This window comes from Mytilus californianus, unplaced genomic scaffold (genome assembly GCF_021869535.1).
Source record: "Mytilus californianus isolate M0D057914Y unplaced genomic scaffold, xbMytCali1.0.p SCAF_4, whole genome shotgun sequence".
In the NCBI taxonomy this organism is placed as follows: Eukaryota; Metazoa; Mollusca; class Bivalvia; order Mytilida; family Mytilidae; genus Mytilus; species Mytilus californianus.
In genome coordinates this window covers 76,494,048-76,514,703 of record NW_026262690.1, presented here as the reverse complement: position 1 = coordinate 76,514,703, position 20,656 = coordinate 76,494,048, and the positions used below count along the sequence as shown (strand labels likewise).

General features: G+C 32.0%; 1 protein-coding gene across 1 annotated transcript in view; it reads right to left on the bottom strand.

The window, feature by feature from the left end:
- The window catches only part of LOC127698724 (ATP-binding cassette sub-family C member 4-like), a 170,000-nt gene that overhangs the window by 109,311 nt on the left and 40,033 nt on the right, over positions 1-20,656 (bottom strand). The window contains exons 3-8 of the mRNA XM_052202348.1: positions 20,096-20,213; positions 17,213-17,428; positions 14,886-14,975; positions 14,251-14,414; positions 13,537-13,662; positions 5,519-5,768 (exon numbers count right to left, since the gene is read on the bottom strand). Coding sequence (XP_052058308.1) covers positions 5,519-5,768; positions 13,537-13,662; positions 14,251-14,414; positions 14,886-14,975; positions 17,213-17,428; positions 20,096-20,213 — 964 coding nt within the window. The remainder of the gene's footprint in view (positions 1-5,518; positions 5,769-13,536; positions 13,663-14,250; positions 14,415-14,885; positions 14,976-17,212; positions 17,429-20,095; positions 20,214-20,656) is intronic.

The window sequence follows — 20,656 nt, the reverse complement described above, 5'->3', positions numbered from 1 at the left end:
TCATAACATTTGGTTGAGGCAAACTAAAGTGAGAGAACGGAAACGAAAATGTCAGCAATTTTTCCATTTGTAAAGGGGCATAACTCTAGAACGGTAAAAGTGACGCCACCAAAATTTAAACTTGATCTGTGTTTTGTGGTAATAAGCATTGTGTATAAGTTTCATAAAATTTGGTAAAGGCAAACTAAAGTTAGAGAACGGAAACCAATTTTGGGACGTTGGGACGTACGTACGTTCGTACAGACGGACAAGGGTAAAACTTAATGCCCCCTCCACTACGGCGGGGGCATAAAAAATGATGTCAATATCTTATACTGGTTTTTAATAGAAGTGAAAATAAGCCAAATCAAAATTTAGAATATGACCTTGACCTTATTTTCTTTTTTTGAACCAAGGACCTCAAATCCAAAGACCCTAGGTCTCTATCACTTATGGTTTACCAGTTACAAATGCATATCATTTAAATCAAATGCATAAGGGGAAATAACTCTCATATCGATTCTCTGGAACGCTTCGGTCAAAACCAAACTCAACATCCTGAAGATATAGCAAGCAATTTGGTAAAATAAATTTGTAGGTTTCTTTTACGATTGCGAAGGAGTAGTGGCCACAGTAAAACAGTGTTTGGGGAGATAACTCTTACAAGAAAAAGTGTTCGGTTAAACAGGGTCAGTTTCAAAAAAATGTTCCGATATCATATACCAAATATCAAAGCGACATCTTGTGAAACAATAATACTGCGCAAGAAAAAAAATTAGGCGGAAGAAAACAAAAATAATAATCAGAACAAAATCAAAAGGTCTTTCCACGGAAAGGTGGAAAGACCTTATAATCAGAACAAAAGCAATAGGTCTTTCCACGGAAAAGTGGAAAGACCTAATTACCATAAACCCTATATTCTTCAGTAACTGTGAAAATTTACTTTCCAAAAGAAGTATGTCAAAATACAAGATATAAGAGCTATCAAAGACATGTGTAATGGATCAAAGATTCAAATGGCCAAGTTGGGCAGAATGTTTATAAAACAATGGAGAATGGTCTATATAGAACATTTCAATATATAGATCTACATAATATAAATATGGAAGAAAATCTTTTAACAACTCCATAATTGAAGATGAACAATCTGAGTGGTTTATTTGAAAATTTTGCCAAAGACATGACTAAGTTCCTAAGTCTGAAAAAATGAGACAAAAATTTCACCAACAAATCCATAATGGCAGATGCATAACTTCAAAATATATGCAAATTTTCTATGAAGTTCTTAGAATCGTGATGAAGAACTGTTAGAGGAGTTGATTACAAAAATTAATTACACATTTTTACCCACATGCCCAACCCACACCATCCAACCAGGCCAATAAAAGAGTAGATTAAAAAAACATCATAAAATCTGTTTACATTAACTCAATTTCCTGGAAAAATTCCCACTTTTCCTACAAGTGATTAACTCAATCATTACCTGTATTCCAAATCACGAGACAGGAATCAAGTTGGCCAATCCCACTGAACTGATCAGCTTACTACCCCTCCCATCCTTTCGTAAACATTACACAATCTTTGTATTCTGAATTATATTTATGCCATGCAATCCTCTCCACTTTATGGTGTTACAAAAGTTAGAGTAAACATGACAAACAGACAGAGTCTAAAAGTTAACTAATCAACAATACTTCAGTAGTATTAGCATCCAAAAAAATGTAAATGGGAGAAAATACAGTAACCTGATACAAAACTAAGCAGAAAAACTGAATGTCATTGCACACAAAAAACATAACAAATGCATAGCTAATGCAATATGCATTTCAAAAACTGTATCTAAAAACCTCTTTTCATTTTTTTTTTTATCTAATTTGCTTTTTTAAAAGAAATAAATCTCTTCTGTCCAAACCTCTTGTATAAAATAACATATAGCAAGCTATTATGTTGTGTATTGTTTGCATAATAGTCACACCACAAACAGTGGATTAAATCATTTTCTGTTTCAATAGCTAACTGGATCGTAGTTTATCAATACCTATCATAGGCTAATGTTTGCCTCCTGAAATGGAGAATTTTTTGTGTTGTTGAGGTTTTTTTGGTTTAGGTGTGCAAGTTGTATATTTTTTCATTGATTATTTGGAGAGATTGCCGATATAAATCATGAGAGGGGTTTCTTCTTCAAGTACAGACATATGTTTTTGAAAACTTTCTTCATGATATACACGAATCATATTCTAAACAATTTCCCCATTCCATTCCTATACCACATTTGTGATCACTTTGGATATGCATTGGACATCACATGTGAAACTTTAAATACAACAGATTATATGTTCCTGACGATAGAAAAGATACATTTTTGTGAAATAAGAATATTTTGACATACTTCATGAAAAAAAAAAAATTTATGCTACAGACCAATGCAACAATTTTCATAACTGCAACCTGTGACATCATTTAATTAAATTCTAAACTGAGAAAAAATGAATTTCATGATACAAAATTTCTGCTTTCATGGTACATGTAATGCTAATAAAAAATTGAAAATGCTAATAAATGTTTAATTCTTAATTTATCATTCCAAATAAAATGCTTCGCTGGGGCGCAGCTTGATACGACCGCAGAGGTCGAACCCTGAACAGTTGGGGCAAGTATGGACACAACATTCAAGCTTGATACAGCTCTGAATTTGGATTGTTATTAAATATTTGACACAGCATAGGTTTCTGACACAGAAAGAATGTGGTCTAAGAACTTGAATTTTTTTAATTTACCTATTATGGTCCAATGTCCAAAATCAAAATACATGGTTAGATTCAGCATATCAAAGAACCCCAAGAATTCAATTTTTGCTAAAATCAAACTAAGTTTAATTTTGGACCCTTTGGACCTTAATGTAGACCAATTTAAAAAACGGGACTTAAAATTAAAAATCTAAATACACGGTTAGATTTGGAATATCAAAGAACCCCATATATTCAATTTTTGATGAAATCAAACAAAGTTTAATTTTGGACCCTTTTGACCTCAATATGAACAAATTTGATAGGGGGGCCCACAAATAAAAATTCTAAATGCATGGTTAGATTCAGCATATCAAAGAACCCCATATATTCAATTTTTGTTGAAATCAAAAAAAGTTTAATTTTGGACCCCAACTTGCACCAACTTGAAAACTGGGCCCATAATCAAAAATCTAAACACATGTTTAGATTCAGCATATCAAAGAACCCCAAGAATTCAATTTTTGTTAAAATCAAACTAAGTTTAATTTTGGACCCTTTGGACCTCAATGAAGACCAATTTAAAAAACGGGACCCAAATTAAAAATCTTAAAACACGGTTAGATTTGGCATATCAAAGAACCCCAATAATTCAATTTTCGATGAAATCAAACAAAGTTTAATTTTGGACCCTTTTGACCTCAATATGAACCAATTTGATAGCGGGGCCTATAAATAAAAAATCTAAATACATGGTTAGATTCAGCATATCAAAGAACCTCATATATTCAATTTTTGTTGAAATCAAACAAAGTTTAATTTTGGACCCCAATTTGGACCAACTTGAAAACTGGGCCCATAATCAAAAATCTAAATACATGTTTAGATTCAGCATATCAAAGAACCCCATATATTCAATTTTTGTTGAAATCAAACAAAGTTTAAATACTGGACCCTATCTTAAACCAACTTGAAAACTGGGCCCATAATCAAAAATCTAAACACATGTTTAGATTCAGCAAATCAAAGAACCCCAAGAATTCAATTTTTGTTAAAATCAAACTAAGTTTAATTTTGGACCCTTTGGACCTCAATGTAGACCAATTTAAAAAACAGGACCCAAAATTAAAAACCTAAATACACGGTTAGATTTGGAATATCAAAGAACCCCAATAATTCAATTTTAGATGAAATCAAACAAAGTTTAATTTTGGACCCTTTTGACCTCAATATGAACCAATTAGATAACGGGGTCCACAAATAAAAAATCTAAATACATGGTTAGATTCAGCATATCAAAGAACCCCATATATTCAATTTTTGTTGAAATCAAACAAAGTTTAATTTTGGACCCCAATTTGGACCAACTTGAAAACTGGGCCAAAAATCAAAAATCTAAATACATGTTTAGATTCAGCATATCAAAGAACCTCATATATTCAATTTTTGCTAAAATCAAACAAAGTTTAATTTTGGACCCTTTGGACATTAATGTAGACCAATTTGAAAACTGGACCCAAAATTAAAAATCTAAATACACTGTTAGATTCGGCATAACAAATAAATAAATGTGATCAAAGATTTTACAAATCTAATGCGCCATACTGTGCAATTAAAGATTACTTCTTGAAATTTTTCAATATTTGAAATTTGAAAAAAAAATAATATTTGAAGAATAATTCTTTTTAATTTCTGAAATCTGAAATGAGAAAAAATTGGCCCCCCACAATTTCTTTTTATTCCCCCCCCCCCCTTTTTCCCCCAAAAAAATTCTTTCCCTCAAGATATGGTCATAATCTCAATTCAAATTTCCAATGGAGTTGGCAACCATAATTACCCATTTAAATTTACCATAGTGCTAACTTAATCTATTTTATAATAGAATTAATAAAAATATAGTGTCAAATCTTTCATATGGATTTTTTTGTAAAAAAAAAAGATGAAAACATTTGCAGATATTTTTACTGGTCTTCCTTTATAAATATGCATTTCTTTAAACATAATTTAAAAGCAGTGTAAGGGAAGTAACCAAAACGTATTTGGATTACCTCCCTTACACTGTTTTAGATTATCTTTATTGTTCATTAACCATTACTTTATACATAATTTAAAAGCAGTGTAAGGGAGATAATTTCAATGATGTATTTGATTTATCTCCCTTACACTGCTTTAAATTATGTTTTGTACTAAAGTATTTGTCCATTAACCAGGACAACCTTGTTTTTCCCCCTTTTTTGCTCCTAATTCCTAAACGGTTTGAGCCATAACCCCCCAAAGCAAATCCTAACCATCCCTTTGTGGTATGGAAACTTGTAGTATAATTTCAGAGAGATCTATACACCGTTCCACAGTTATTGTCTGGAAACTAGAAAATGCTCATTTTTGGCCCCTTTTTTGCCCCTAATTCCTTAACTGTTGGTACCATAACCCCCAAAATCAATCCCAACCTTCCTTTTGTGGTATTTAACCTTATGGTCAAATTTCAAAAAGATCCATTCACTTAAACTAAAGTTAGAGTGCGAAAACCAATATGTATTCGGACGACGACGCTGGACGACGACGACGCCGGACGACGACGACGACGACGACGACGACGACGCCAACGTCATACCAATATACGACCACAAAATTTTTTTGCGGTCGTATAAAAATATCACAAAGGTTTGTTGTAACTCTGGAAACTACTATAAAACATATTCTTGCTTTTGTCAATTAGTATACCATTCTTTAAGTGTAGCCAAAAAGCCAAATAAAAAAGGAAGAACTAGTGTATATATAACAAGAAATTAATTCAAACCAAACATCAGACAAACCTGCAATCTTTTAACTGTAACCATAGTCTCTGATGCAAACTGGATGGCAAAAGGGATGAAAAGTGTTGTGGAAAGGCGGATAGCCTGGTACAAAGCTATTGTGACGAAGACTTTCTCAGTTGACAATGCATGTCCACTCATAATATATGCAAGAAAGGTTAAAAACACAATCAGCTTTGCAGAACTAAAGAAAAATCCAATAATTGAACCCCTTATGTAAGAACATGACTTCACTTTTTTCACCTCCTGCCTGAAAATATTCAAATGATTTATCTTTATAAAATATAAGATTATGAGTGTGTGAATAGTGAAAATATGTTCCAACTAACAGCTAAGCGATTAAAGGAAAGAAAACCAGATCAAATAGATTTAAAAGTATGTTTGCATAAATTTTGACTGTTTTTAAACTATGTCACCACTAAACTTGGAGTAAAATCAGCAAAGAAGGCCAGTAAAAATCACAACCAAAACTTTTCTATGACCAGAACCAAATTTTAGTGACAAGAATAATCAGTGATACACATGATGTGATTTGTGAGTGTCAACTATTAGTGTATTTTTGTGAATATTGTTAGTTTCTACTCTTTATATCCTTACTAGTGTCTAATAATGCTACATTAGGATTGCTTATCTGTCTTCGAGACAGAACTACAGTATTATTACTAAGATAGTGCATTACATCTGATTTTAAAAAACCAGTGAATATTTGTTAGAATATCAATGGCTACAGTAGACATACTATACTAAACTGGTTTTTAAAACATACATAAACATGATAAACATGCATGATAAACGAAGAAAAAATACATGCAGAACTCAAAAGGTGTGAATAAACTACACTACCTATAACAGCATTATAGGAGTAAGACCCGATGTGTTTTGCAGTCACATTGATGCAAATCCTAAATCAGTTTTATTTTCCTATTAAGACGATCTTATATCTGTTAAGTTGCCAATATTCTATACATATTCATATGGAGAACAAATTTTACAACATAACAATTGGCCGAATGGTTTAAGTAGTTCATTTGCTGTATCAGATCAAACCCAGCATGTGGCAGGTGTGTTTGACTCCAATCTTAATTGATTTGATTGTCAGTTTTCTTGCTCAAGGTCTGTGGTTTTCTATGGTTCCTTCACTAATAAAAAGTGACCGCCACAATAGAGCCATAAGTGCTGAAAGTTGCTTTATACATCAACAATCAATCAATCAATTAATGAATTGTTGAGTAGGATATCTTCCAAACAGGCAACATAAGATTTAATGCTTCCATTACCCTGATTGACCAGAGTTTATTCAGTAATATCACATCCTGTTATCGGAATTAATACTTTAGAATATCATGGTGATCTTTAAAGGAGTAGGGGCAATAAGGGCCTTATTTTGCCCAAATATTAGTGCAAATTAAAAAGCTACCATACATATTCTTAAATTTGCACTACACTAAGGTACAAGGTGTTCCCAAAATAAAAACAAATTTCACATTTAAGGAGTTATCATGGCAACAAACCATGACAAATTTTGTGTATTTTGTAAAATTTCTTCATTTCCGTTGTTTTTTCCTCAAGTATTCCTACCAAAGTTTGGTTGTTCTCTCCAGGCACTCCGGCTTCCTCCACCAATAAAATCCAACCGCCACGAAATACCCCAATAGTGTTGAAAGTGGCATTAAACACCAATCAATCAATCAATCAACTTATAAGTATACATTGTATTAGAAAAGTATGTGTGAACCCAAGAACTAACTATATATTTGGCAAGAATATGTCAATAGTTATAATAAAGCTTCTCTTAAATTATTCTATTGTTTCTGGCCTGCACACAATGTTTCCACAAGGGAAATAATGATATTATGTTATGCATTTATATATCATTATGTGCAAATATGAAATACTTTTCAAACAATTTATTTCCTTGGGGCTTGGACCCCTACTCCTTCGCCCAAAACATAATAACTGCATAGACAACACACGACAACAGATCTATATATATAAAATATGGTCAAATCATTAGTGATAGCATAAGTTCTAAAAAATAATGTGAAAATATGTTATAGAAAGTTTAATAACAAAAAATAATAAATTCTATACCAAAACATGCAAGCCATCAAATTCTGGTACCCCTCCCCTCTTAAAATAAATAGCATCAGCAACCAGTTTAATTTCAAGAGGCAATATTTTAATTTTCTGACCACTATTCTTTCCATAAATCATATTTAAGGACATCAACATCCTAATTTTTTTTCCATATATTGTAAAAATTAAATATTATAATGTTTTTACGATTGCAAAAATTATGACAGGATTGGTTTGGCTAAAACAACACCATCATTTCAAATATTGATAGCATTATTTGTATGCTGCATTTATTAAAATGGAAATAATTAATCTGGCATTGTTGTCCATTGTTCAACAATCACAATAATAAATTTTCAGTACTTATTTAAAGAAAGGCTATATTTTACAGTTTTGGATCTAACATTGGTAAAATAATTACCCCCACCCTACCTACAAAAGATTTCTGTTTAATTGTATTATTTCTCTCCATTTCCTTGTTAAAACTATGTCAACACTTTTCAACTTTTAGTATCACTAGATCATAAGAATCACAACTTCATGTACCCCTAACATCTAACTTCTATAAAATAAGGGAAATAGCAAATAGTCCTCAGAATACCATTTCCATAAAATAAATCCTTATAATTATAATAAAAGAAGTGTCCCAATGTCCCTCACCACAGAACAAGAAATGTAGACAAGAGAGCTCTAACAATAACATTTTCCATATAATTTACAATTCAAAGGGACATAACTATCCAAAAAATAATTGACCGGTGTTGATTTTTTTTCTAGTCTGACAGCTGATACAAACCTGATATAAATTTCAATAAGTAAACTTGTAAGAAATGTAGGCATGAGAGTGCTTACAATACAGATTGGAAGAGTTTTTTTGCATAATTTCATATCCTATATTGTAATCTTTTATTGAGGTATCAGTTGGTAAACAAAAACAAACATGACATAGCACTATTGCATATAGTTAAATTACTGCAATTACTCAAGCTGAAAGGCAATTTTTTCAGTAGATAAACTGTGCTAAATATTTGCAATGTCAAAAGGTCATTAAATATGAATAACAATTCAAAGTTACAATTGTTCAAAAAACTGTTGGAAAATCTCACAATCAAATCCAGCATTATTTCCTCTTTATAGAAGCTTCATGGCATTTCCATAAGGTCCTTTAATTTGATCATAAATGCTAGGGTTCCAGTAACACCTGTCAAAACCATAGGCTGTGTACATTACAATTAAGTTAAAAGACATACCGGTACAATCAATTTTCTTTACTATTCCAATCATTGATATCAAAATACCTTTTTAGCCTGAACAACGAACTCAATCCTAAGGTTTCATTAATCCAGTTTCACTATTTGAATGTATGACTATTCTGTAACAAAGTTTGCAATGATTTTCTTATCCAAGGTGATTCTTACTTCCAGCAATATAAGAGAAGCATTAGGTCATCTTGCGCTTAAAATCCCCAAAGGAGATTTTGAAAAGTTGTCAGGTAAGAAACTATATCAATCATAATAATTCTGATCTCTAAAGTAAGATTTCTTAACCTTTTGAGCACTTTAAAATTTAGAGAAAACAAGAACTGCAGCTTCTTGCAGACGAATGATTAGACATGCTATACATACAAATGGTCAATGTCAGTTTTGCAAGAAAAGAAATTCAGGATTGATGTTACATTATGTTTAAAATCTAAAGTGGCCATTTGAGAGGACTGCCAAACAAACTTTACATGAAAGGTCATTGCATTTTTGATATAGTCTATTTCCTAGGATGGTCCGTCATTTTGCATATCACTTTTGCAACCACTTAAATGTTCAAGGTCACTTTTGCAACCACTTAAATGTTCAAGGACACTTTTGCAACCACTCAAATGTTCAAGGTCACTTTTGAAATTCAATCTAACTTCTAAAGTTATCTTCTGCAACTATTCATAGTTTAAGTTTGCAATTCTGTCTAGAAGTCATTTTTAACCCATTGCAATTCAAATAAATTTTTGTAGTCATATTTTTGGAATTCAGTGTAATTGTGATATAAAATCTTGATTCTGTGAAAGATCTCACATGAACTTGGTCCTACTTCACACCTTTTTCGACTAATGGCAATGTATCAACTTACTAAGCCACATAGTCATTGTACTTCTTAGTTCAGAGAAATCTAATAGCTTTACATATGAGACAAAAAAAAAAGGCAAAGCCAAAAACAATTAAAAATTTCTGGTTCCTGATATATAACACATCATTTTACCAGGACTGAATAAATTATATGACTTATATACTTTTTATTTTAGGACAGTCAAACATTCTAAAAATATATGGCTAAATAAATTCTGGTTTACTGATAAATAACATGGAGGTGGGTTATAAAAATTATCGTTTTCTAGCATTTAAACAGAACTGAATAAATAAAATGACATAAAAACATTTATTCTAGGACAGTACTCTTGATTAATTTGTTTTATGCGAAAGCAGGCAAGCAAAAAGCATGCAGAGGTTAAAATGAGTTTTCTAGTGCAAATATATTTGTATAGACATGCAAATTACTATAGTTGTGCATAAATGTCTGTGAATATTAATATCTATTTGTTTTATCATAATTTTATTTCAATTGTAGTACCATTGAGTGTACTTAATACCATTTAGAAGTAAAATAATAGATTAAAACTGAATAATCATAATGTATCAAAATGCTGAATTACTAAGTGACTTATAACTAGTAAGTTAAGAAATATTCTACATACATTTATTCCTTACTGATTAAAGTAGTTCTATAAGTTTATATGCACACAACAATTGTGTGTGTGTGTGCTTGACGACCAGGAAAAAAAAAAAAAGAAAACTGAAAAATTCCACCTAGGCATAATATAATTCCTTCCATTCTTCATTATACTTGTCAGACTAGACTGTTAACAAATGGTTCATTTCATGAATACAATATATGTAAGCCATACAAGACTAAAGGCTTCGGAAAGAACTGCTAATAATCATACATGCTTCAACACTTGTATTAATTTCTACAATTCTAACCATATAATAATATATACAAATTCACACATGACTATATAGGTATGGGACTATTTCTAACTTTTCCGTAAAAATACAATGTAACAACATGAAACGGTACAAATTTGATGAATTGAATATGCAGAATTTTTCATAATGCACAAATTACATATAGGTGAAATTTTGTTTTATCTTATTATTCACAATGCACATATTCACAGTTAATTTATGTACAACTATAGTATATTAATAAAACTAGAGGCTCTAAAGAGCCTGTGTCGCTCACCTTGGTCTATGTGCATATTAAACAATGGACACAGATGGATTCATGACAAAATTGTGTTTTGGTGATGGTGATGTGTTTGTAGATCTTACTTTACTGAACATTCTTGCTCCTTACTATTATCTCTATCTATAATGAACTTGGCCCAGTAGTTACAGTGGAAAATATTTTGTAAAAATTTACAAAAATTTACAAAATTTATGAAAATTGTAAAAAATTGACTATAAAGGGCAATAACTCCTTAAGGGGTCAATTGACAATTTTGGTCATGTTGACTTATTTGTAGATCTAACTTTGCTGTACATTATTGCTGTTTACAGTTTATCTCTATCTATAATAATATTCAAGATAATAACCAAAAGCTGCAAAATTTTCTTAAAATTACCAATTCAGGGGCAGCAACCCAACAACATGTTGCCTGATTGGTCTGAAAATTTCAGGGCAGATAGATCTTGACCTAATGAACAATTTTATACCATCAGATTTGCTCTAAATGCTTTGGTTTCAGAGATATGAGCCAAAAACTGCATTTTACCCTATGTATTAAATTTTTGCCATGTCGGCCATCTTGGTTTGCGGGCAGGGTCATCGGACACATTTTTTAAACTAGATACCCTAATGATGATTGTGGACAATTTTGGTTAAATTTGTCTTAGTAGTTTCAGAGGAGAAGATTTTTGTAAAAGATTACAAAAATTTACGAAAAATGGTTAAAAATTGAATATAAAGGGCAATAACTCCTTAAGGGGTCAACTGACCATTTTGGTCAAGTTGACTTATTTGTAGATCTAACTTTGCTGTACATTATTGCTGTTTACAGTTTATCTCTATCTATAATAATATTCAAGATAATAACCAAAAACGGCAAAATTTCCTTAAAATTACCAATTCAGGGGCAGCAACCCAACAACTGGTTGTCCGATTCATCTGAAAATTTCAGGGCAGATAGATCTTCACCTGATAAACAATTTTACCCCATGTCAGATTTGCTCTAAATGCTTTGGTTTCAGAGATATAAGCCAAAATCTACATTTTACCCCTATGTTCTATTTTTAGCCATGGCGGCCATCTTGGTTGGTTGGCGGGGTCATTGGACACATTTTTTAAACTAGATACCCCAATGATGATTGTGGCCAAGTTTGGTCAAATTTGGCCCAGTAGTTTCAGAGGAGAAGATTTTTGTAAAAGTTTACAGACGACAGACGCAGGACGACGGACGCAAAGTGATGAGAAAAGCTCACTTGACCTTTCAGGTCAGGTGAGCTAAAAAGCAAATATACAATTGTAACAAAACTTCAAATCATGCATATCAATGTTATTGGCTTCAAAAAAAATTAAGTTTGATATTCAGTTTGTTTTTTTTAGGGTTTCAAGACATTTTTTCACATATCTTCAATAAGACCATGTTAATTTTGGTTTGTTATTTTTTTCATAAGCCGATAGTTGTGCCACTATAACACTTATAGACAAATGAATGCACATATAGACATTGTTACACTATTAGGATATATTACACATCATATAACTTGTCATGCTGTGATAGTTGAATGTAGTGCAAAACTGAAGCATAAACATGTTTTAATAATCAAATATGACAAAATACTACCAAACTTTCTGTGAAATACTTGCAGTTAAATTTTTGTCACATACCATTTTTGTCTAAGATGTGCAAATGCCATCCATGAATTAAAAACTTTTCAACTTTGTTGTTTCTTTATACAATTTTATATTTTCATACGATATATGGCATTAATCATGTTAATGCTGAAGAATTATATAAGAATGTTTTGTTAACAAAAAGGTCTAAAATGTAAAGAGAAACAGAAATATGGGTTCATATGACACCATGCCCCAGTCACACTTTCCCATTTCCATGTACCTTGATCCCAGAAATCTTGATCAAAACCCAAATTTGGCATATAACTTAAAAAGTTCACATACTTATGAACATGTGTACCATTGAGTAAGTTGACTTCATAGTACTTCTTCAACATTAACATGATACAGGTTAGACAAATGAATGAGAGGACAGTCGCACAAACCAGAAAACATAATGCCCCTTCTATTGTAGGTGGGACAGTGGTATCAGCAAAAACTTAACTGCAGTATTAAAACAGAAACATGCAACAATACATCATACCATGCAAATCTTATTTCAGTTTATATTATTTGTGTTTTTTTTTTTTTGTAGAAAGGGAGACAGTCTCGCCAGTTGCTAGGATTTCTCTAATCCTTGTGTTTATATGTTTGATCTAACTAAATTAATATTCCTGCAGTGTGGGATTTGTAAGTTTATAATAATCTGACATGTTCTCATTGTGTATCTATTTAATCCTCATTTGAGACATTTCACTAGCTTTCATTATGCATAGCCAATGCAGTTTGGGAAACAGGAAATGATTATCGTTCCAGAGCACTTAAGTTTCTCACTCAAAGAATAATACTGTAGCATATATCTTTTAATTTTTTTTCTTTCTCAAAGCCAGTTTTTTCTTCTAGGTTATTTTTTGCACTTCACTAATTTGATACTTTTTTATTTCCACCATGTCCCCATGTGTTTGTTATATTTTTGTACAATTTTCAGTGTTTTGTCAAAAAGCCTATATCAATGTGTTTTGATAGCATTAAAATATTCATAACCAAAAAAGAAAACGACTTACCCTCTGATCTTTTCTACAAGCTGACCAAATGGTTTTTCCCAACAATACATTTTAATAACTCTCATCCCTGATATAATTTCATTCATAACTTTCACTCTTTCATCTGTATGTATAGCTGTCTTGTGTCTGTAATGTTTAAAAATTTTCATGCAACACCTTTGTAATGTCCACTAAGTTTGGACGATGTCATATATATGAGGGGGTAAAATGAACTGTTATCTGACCTAGTGGTCTGTGTAATGGTTGTAATCGTATATTTCTGTTTTCTAAAAATTCATTTAACAGGCAATTCAGCAATAAATTTTGCTATCTAGATGTTAAACACAAAATACACATTGTGAATATCATTTTGGCAATGCTTGTGCTCAACATTATTTCTCAGTCATAGAGTCAATATATTTGAATTTTTTGCCATTTTACTGAATTTTCTGGGATTTCAAGGCTGTCACGAAAAGAAAAAGTTATAACAAAACATTTCAAATTCTGCAAATTGGAGAAATTTCAAAAATATATTTGCTCTAAGGGACCATTTTGACCATAAATTATTCTATCTCCTTGGTATAAAATACGGTTTAACTGAAAGATGATGTTTTTTGCATTGTAACTTGTAAAATAACTTTACTTTTAGAGAAATAACAGCCTGTTAAACCTTTATTTGAATTCATAAGGAAGGTTTCACATCCAGTTTTGGACAAGGAACAGTTTAATCTTTACCTGAATTTGGAAAAAAGTTTACCCATCCAGCTTTGGACAGGAACCAGTAAGAGCAACACACCAAATCCTGCCATTGCTGATGGTCCCAGTTCATTCCACAATATAATTAAAACAGGGATTGCTTGTGCTGGTCCTACCCACAGATAATGCAGGAAAATAGCTGCCTGTTTAAATGCAAAATGTTTAATATAAGATAAACAGGCTTATAATAATCAATGTCAATTTAACATAAATCAATTGATATAAATGGCGTCCAGGGCAGTGAGTAAGTAACTGGTACAAGGAATAATTCATTTGCTAATAACTGCTTACCCTTCCAGAGCACCTGAGTTCACACTTGGTTTTTGGTGGGGTTCAGGTTGCTCAATCTTAAGTTTTCTATGTAGTGTTTTGTTGACTTGTTCATCTTTTCTCCGTTTTCCTTTCTTTGCCATGATGTTGTCAGGTTTTCGACTAAAGAGAAAATTTCTCCTTTTGAATGTCCCTTTAGTATCTTCCGCCTCTTTTTTTTTCTGATAAAATATGATTTTTGTCCACAGTAAAAAATCTTACTGTTATCTCAATAATTTTTTTTAAGCGTGATCTGATGTTTTTATATTACTTTTCAGAAAGTTATATGAGATTATTAAACATACCGTGTCAAACCTGTTGACATCATTGGACATAAGATTAACTATTTGTCCTGTTGTTGTCTGCCCTAATGCTGTATTATTTAGACGTAATGCCTGAAACAGAACAGAATTACTTTTATGATCTGAGTTATCTCCCATTTGTTTTAATACTATATCCCTGAAATAAAAGAAGACCTTCTACAGATATTGAATTATGTACCATTATGATTGAAAATCTATTAATTATTGAAAATCTTTAAATCAATAATCCATAATAAATAAAAGTTAAAAATATCTTTGATTTAAAACAGAAACCTATTGACCTATCTGAAAATGTGGTAAAACACCTGTAAAAAATCCAATCTGTACATATAAACACTTTTTTGGTGTATAGTACTTTGCAAATATGCATCTGTATGTTTGGATAATCCTACTTTAATATTATACATATATATGCCATGCATAAGTATTACATATTTCATTATTGGGATAAAGGCTTTTCCAGGAAAAAAATACCCAGAAGGTTGGGATATCCACTCGTTGTTATCAACCTTAGTGGGGATCAATTTCATTATTTATATTATTAAGTTTACTTAGAAACAGGTAAAATTCCTGTGATGGAACTCCAAATAATAACGAGTCCAATCATTTGGCATTTTTTCAGGAAAAGACCTTAAAAAATTAGCAAAATTCCTTAGGGGAACTCAAAAAGAAGTATTGGTTCAAACACCTGGCATTTTTTCAGAAACAGCCCTTATTAAAAACCATTAATAATCAAAATCAGAGCATACTATCCAATTATTCTGATTAATTTACTACAATTTTCCATCTGATTCAAACACTTATCTACCATATGTATTAATGGTGCATTACTTAGACATACATGAAATTCTGCATTAATTTGAAATTGTAAGAAGATTGACCTGTAATTAGTTGTCCAATTACAATGCCTAAGATAAAAGATATGAGAAGTTAACACCAGTTAAAGTACAAGACAAGGTAATCTAAGATACACAATGGTATCTGATGGAGTCGGATATTTTCATTCTGGTTCTCATCACAGTGTCTAAATCTTTCTTCAGATGTTCAACTTCATTGGAATAGAAAATGACATACACTAGCAGGTGTGTTCTCATTGAAGATATCTAAAGAGACTGCAAAATATTTTAATTTAAATGATGTGAGGGTTACTGACAACAGGATAAGAAAAAGGCGTAATCTATTTATTAAACACTGCTTGAAAGAAAAAAACAATTAACTCCTTAAGTACAGAGTTATCTCCCATTTATTTTCATGCTACATGCACTGAAATGCAATCCCTAAAACAAAAGTTATCCCTCAATGTTTTAATATACTACCAGAAAAAAATAAATGTGGAACGTGTCCATGGGACACAGATGATGCCCTGCTTGCATATAACATAATAAAGGGACATAACTCAAGAACGGTAAAAGTGATGCTACCCAATTTCGTACTTGATCTGAGTTTTGTGGTAATAAGCATTGTGTATAAGTTGCATAACATTTGGTTGAGGCAAACTTAAGTTAGAGAGCGGAAACGAAAAATTCAGCAATTTTTCCATTTGTAAAGGGCATAACTCTAGAACGATAAAAGTGACGCCACCAAAATTCAAAATATGTGTTATGTGGTATTAAGCATTGTGTATAAGATTCATAACATTTGATTGAGGCAAACTTAAGTTAGAGAAAGGAATCGAAAATGTAATTTGTAAAGGGGCATAACTCTAGAAAGGTCAAAGTGATGCCACCCAAATTCAATCTTGATCTGTGTTTTGTGGTAATAAGCATTGTGTATAACTTTCATAACATTTGGTTGGGGCAAACTAAAGTTAGAGAACGGAAACCAATTTCGGGACATACGGACGGACGTACTGACGGACAAGGGTAAAACTTAATGTCCCCTCAGCTACGGTGGGAGCATAACAAAACAGGAAGTCATTAAATACTTACTTATTTCCCATATCGCAGAGGGGAGTTTTAAAGAAATATTGTCAGAAATTAATATTTTCATCCATAACAGGCCAAAATAAGAGATTTACGTAATAAGAACATTTCTGGAATCAACCACAAGGAAACATAGAGGGCAGAGGGCATTTAACTGATATTCAAGTTAGATAGGTAGTTCAACAACAAACACTTCTATTCTTTTCTCTCTTTCTTTCTTTTCTATTTACCTTAATGCACTTCATTTTTACTTGATAACTTGTGTAAAGTTGTTATAAGGGTTTACAGCTTGAAAAATAAAGACAGTTTTTTAAGTAGTCCAGTAGTACAAAAAGGTCTATTGCAATGGTATGAAAACTGAATCACCAAGTCAAATATTCTACTTACCTTTCTGTATAATAAGGAACAGCAGGCAACACGAAGCTGCATACCAATTCTCTGAACTCCAAAAAAGTAGGGATGATGAAATATAGCTAAAATAATGGCACATAGACTCACACCCATGGCATATAAATAGGCATCTGTACTGCTTACTGTAGACCCAGGAGTAAAATAGCGAATAAGCTGACCTAATAACAATGGTTGAGCGATTTTTGTTCCTTCCTATAAAATAAAATAATAACATAAAATTCTATTAAAAAATTTCTTGAATTAAGTATATTGTAGTTTTCTCCATGAAAGCATTACATTTGATATGAAATAGTGAATTACATGTAACTTTAGAAAAAAATTCAAAGGATTAAGAACAGCCTTCTCTTCAAAGAAGTTCTAATTGTGAGTTTTAATTATTTTCCCCATGTTATCAGGGTTCACACCAGAGGGCAAACATGTCTTCCTCTCTGTCATTTAATTTTCTTGGCTGTTGAAGAGATATCAAGCCATCTTGTATTTTTTACATTTGCTCTGTTTGTGGGTATGTTCTGTTTTGATGCTACAGACACTTTCCATTTTGAAGAAAGACTCTGAAGTTATGCGAGTATGTACATGTAGTTATGTTAACATTAAATATTAAGCCAAATACAAAAGCCTTTCCATAGCACTGAATATCACATTATGGTTTGGGAAAACATAATCTTGCAAGATTTTTGTTATTTGTAATTTCCTAATCAAGAATGAGAATACATGCACTGTTGTGCTAAGCAAAACCCCCCTCTTAATTCAAAGTATTGGATGACAGAAAGTAGGTGTCTGACAGGTTAGAAAAGGGCACACAGGTTAAAACTCCTCCCTGTTGGACTGGTTACCAAATATGAAGTCAATCTGTTCAGTAGTATTAACGAAATGTGTGACCAAAATGATTTAGTTCATTCAACATATTGAAAAATTCAAAGTATCTGCAAACAGGAAGTAGGTATCTGACAGATCCAAAAAGTTCTAACACCTTACAACTCATCACTGTCAAGATGCTGACCAAATATGAAGTAATCTGTTTGGTAGTTTCTGAGAAAAGTGTGATGAAAATATTTGTTGGATAACAGAAAGACAAGTTGATTGCAATATAGGCCTCAAATATAGAATGGGGCTGGACAGATGGATAAGTTGATTGCAATATAGCCCTCATATCTAGAATGGGCTGGACAGATAGACAAGTTGATTGCAATATAGGCCTCAAATATAGAATTGGGCTGGACAGATGGATAAGTTGATTGCAATATAGCCCTCATATCTAGAATGGGCTGGACAGATAGACAAGTTGATTGCAATATAGGCCTCATATCTAGAATGGGGCTGAACAGATAGACAAGTTGATTGCAATATAGCCCTCATATATAGAACGGGGCTGGAGAGATAGATAGAAAAGTTGATTGCAATATAGCCCTCATACCTAGAATTTGGTTATCATTATCAAATATGGTTTCTGCATTTATCTTAAAATATTTATTTTTTCTTAGAAAAGAAGAACCTAATTATCCCATACCAAGGAAACCTCTCAAATATGAATCATATGAATGATAACAGGGATTTTATGTAATCCTATAGTTTGCAGGTTTTTTTTATATATCTCCATGAAACCTTTTAAAGTTTGGATCAATTAACTAGAGGAATGCTACAGAATTCATAAAATCCAGTATTTATCATGATAAATAATGCCTGAAATGATATGTGATACTTCATTAATTGATAACTAGAAATGTTGATTCATCACATTAATTGGATTTCATGTATAAACAGACTGTATGTCATATAATATTTTTTTTTCAAATGGGATATTTTAATAATACCACACACATCCTTTCTATTTGAACTGAAACTAACATGAACCTTCTGCACTTATTTAATCACCATGCTTTCAGTAGTGTTCATCAGTACGATTTGTTTAAAAAAGGTTTTCTATGCTGTATGAGGGGGTGGACAGCTTTTGAGGGAGGTGGGAGGTGGGAGAGAAAAAAAGATTCTAAAAGTGGGAGGTGGGAGGTGGGAGAAGGGTACCCCCGTCCACCCCCTCCTGTATGAACTATCAACAATTTTTTTTTTTTTTTGGGTGTCTTTGTCAGATTTATTTCATTTTTGCATGTCTGTTTGAATTTTTAAGTCAGTTGTGTTTGTATGTCTGTGGTGTATGTTTTTACAGTTTTGGCTGCTGGGTCCCAATGAATGTCATGTTAACCAATTACATTGGTTTGGGTAACTCACTCAGTTTTGTCAATATAACAGAACTATAAACAGCTGTCATACAAGTGAGAGGTTTAGCTAGCTATAAAACAAGGTTCAACCCACCATTTTCTTAAAAAAATGTCTGTATCAAGTCAAGAATATGACAGTTGTTTTCCATTAGTTCTGCTGGTTGGTATAGTCAAGTGTTTGATTTTGTCAGGTTTTTATGGACTTCCCCCTTTTTGAAATTACCTTGAAGTTCCATATTTTTGTTAGTACATTTTTCTGATAGTAGAGCAGGACTATTCAAATTTCTTCAACTGCCTAAATTTTCATCACTTTTTGAGACAAAAAAAAGGAAATGCTTTTGTAAATTGTGTTTCCTCTTATGCTGATAAAGTGTCTTTTCAACTTGATCTAGGTCCCCCCAGTCTAGCTTGATTTGCCTTTTCGTGGTTGCTGTCCAGCACCCATCCTGTACCTTTTTTTTTTGGACAGAGATGCTATTGGTCTGTATATATATTGTAAGGCAATTACATATTACAATGCCTTAACATACCAGTGCCTTGCCTCTACTCAGTACATTCAATGTTCATGGTATCAACCAATTTGTTGAAGATTCAAGATCTAGATAATTTTGGTTTTCAAATGCCTAAAATCAATTGAAATTCATACCTCTATAAATAGTATCACTCCTAACAAAGCATATTCAACACCAAACATTCGTATCAGACATTTTAACAGACTTGGTTTTCCACCAGATTCTCTTTTCCTTAATTCTTTATTCCATTCTCTGCAAAGGGATAAAAAAAACAATGAATAATTTGGAGACAAACTTTTGTATGTAAAATAACTTAATTGTTTTGACTCAGTACTATTTTGTATGCTTATTCTACAGAAATTTGTGTATGATTCATTTCTCTTGCTGTTTCTTTTTGAATGTTTTTAACAGTATAAAATATTGAAACTTAAAAAATCTCTGTAATCTTTCCAATAATGCAATTACAGATAATGTTTTACAGATGACTTCGGATATGTTTCAATTGTCGTAACTACAATCCCTTTCTCTTTCCCTTGAATGTGATATCACGGAATTACACTTATCACCGAATTTGTACTTTCATGAGAAACATGATCATGATGGGTGCCAAATTTAAACTGGATCTGCTTACCGTTCCGGAGCACCTGAGATTGACCCAGTCTTTCGTGGGGATCGTGTTGCTCAGTTTTAAGTTT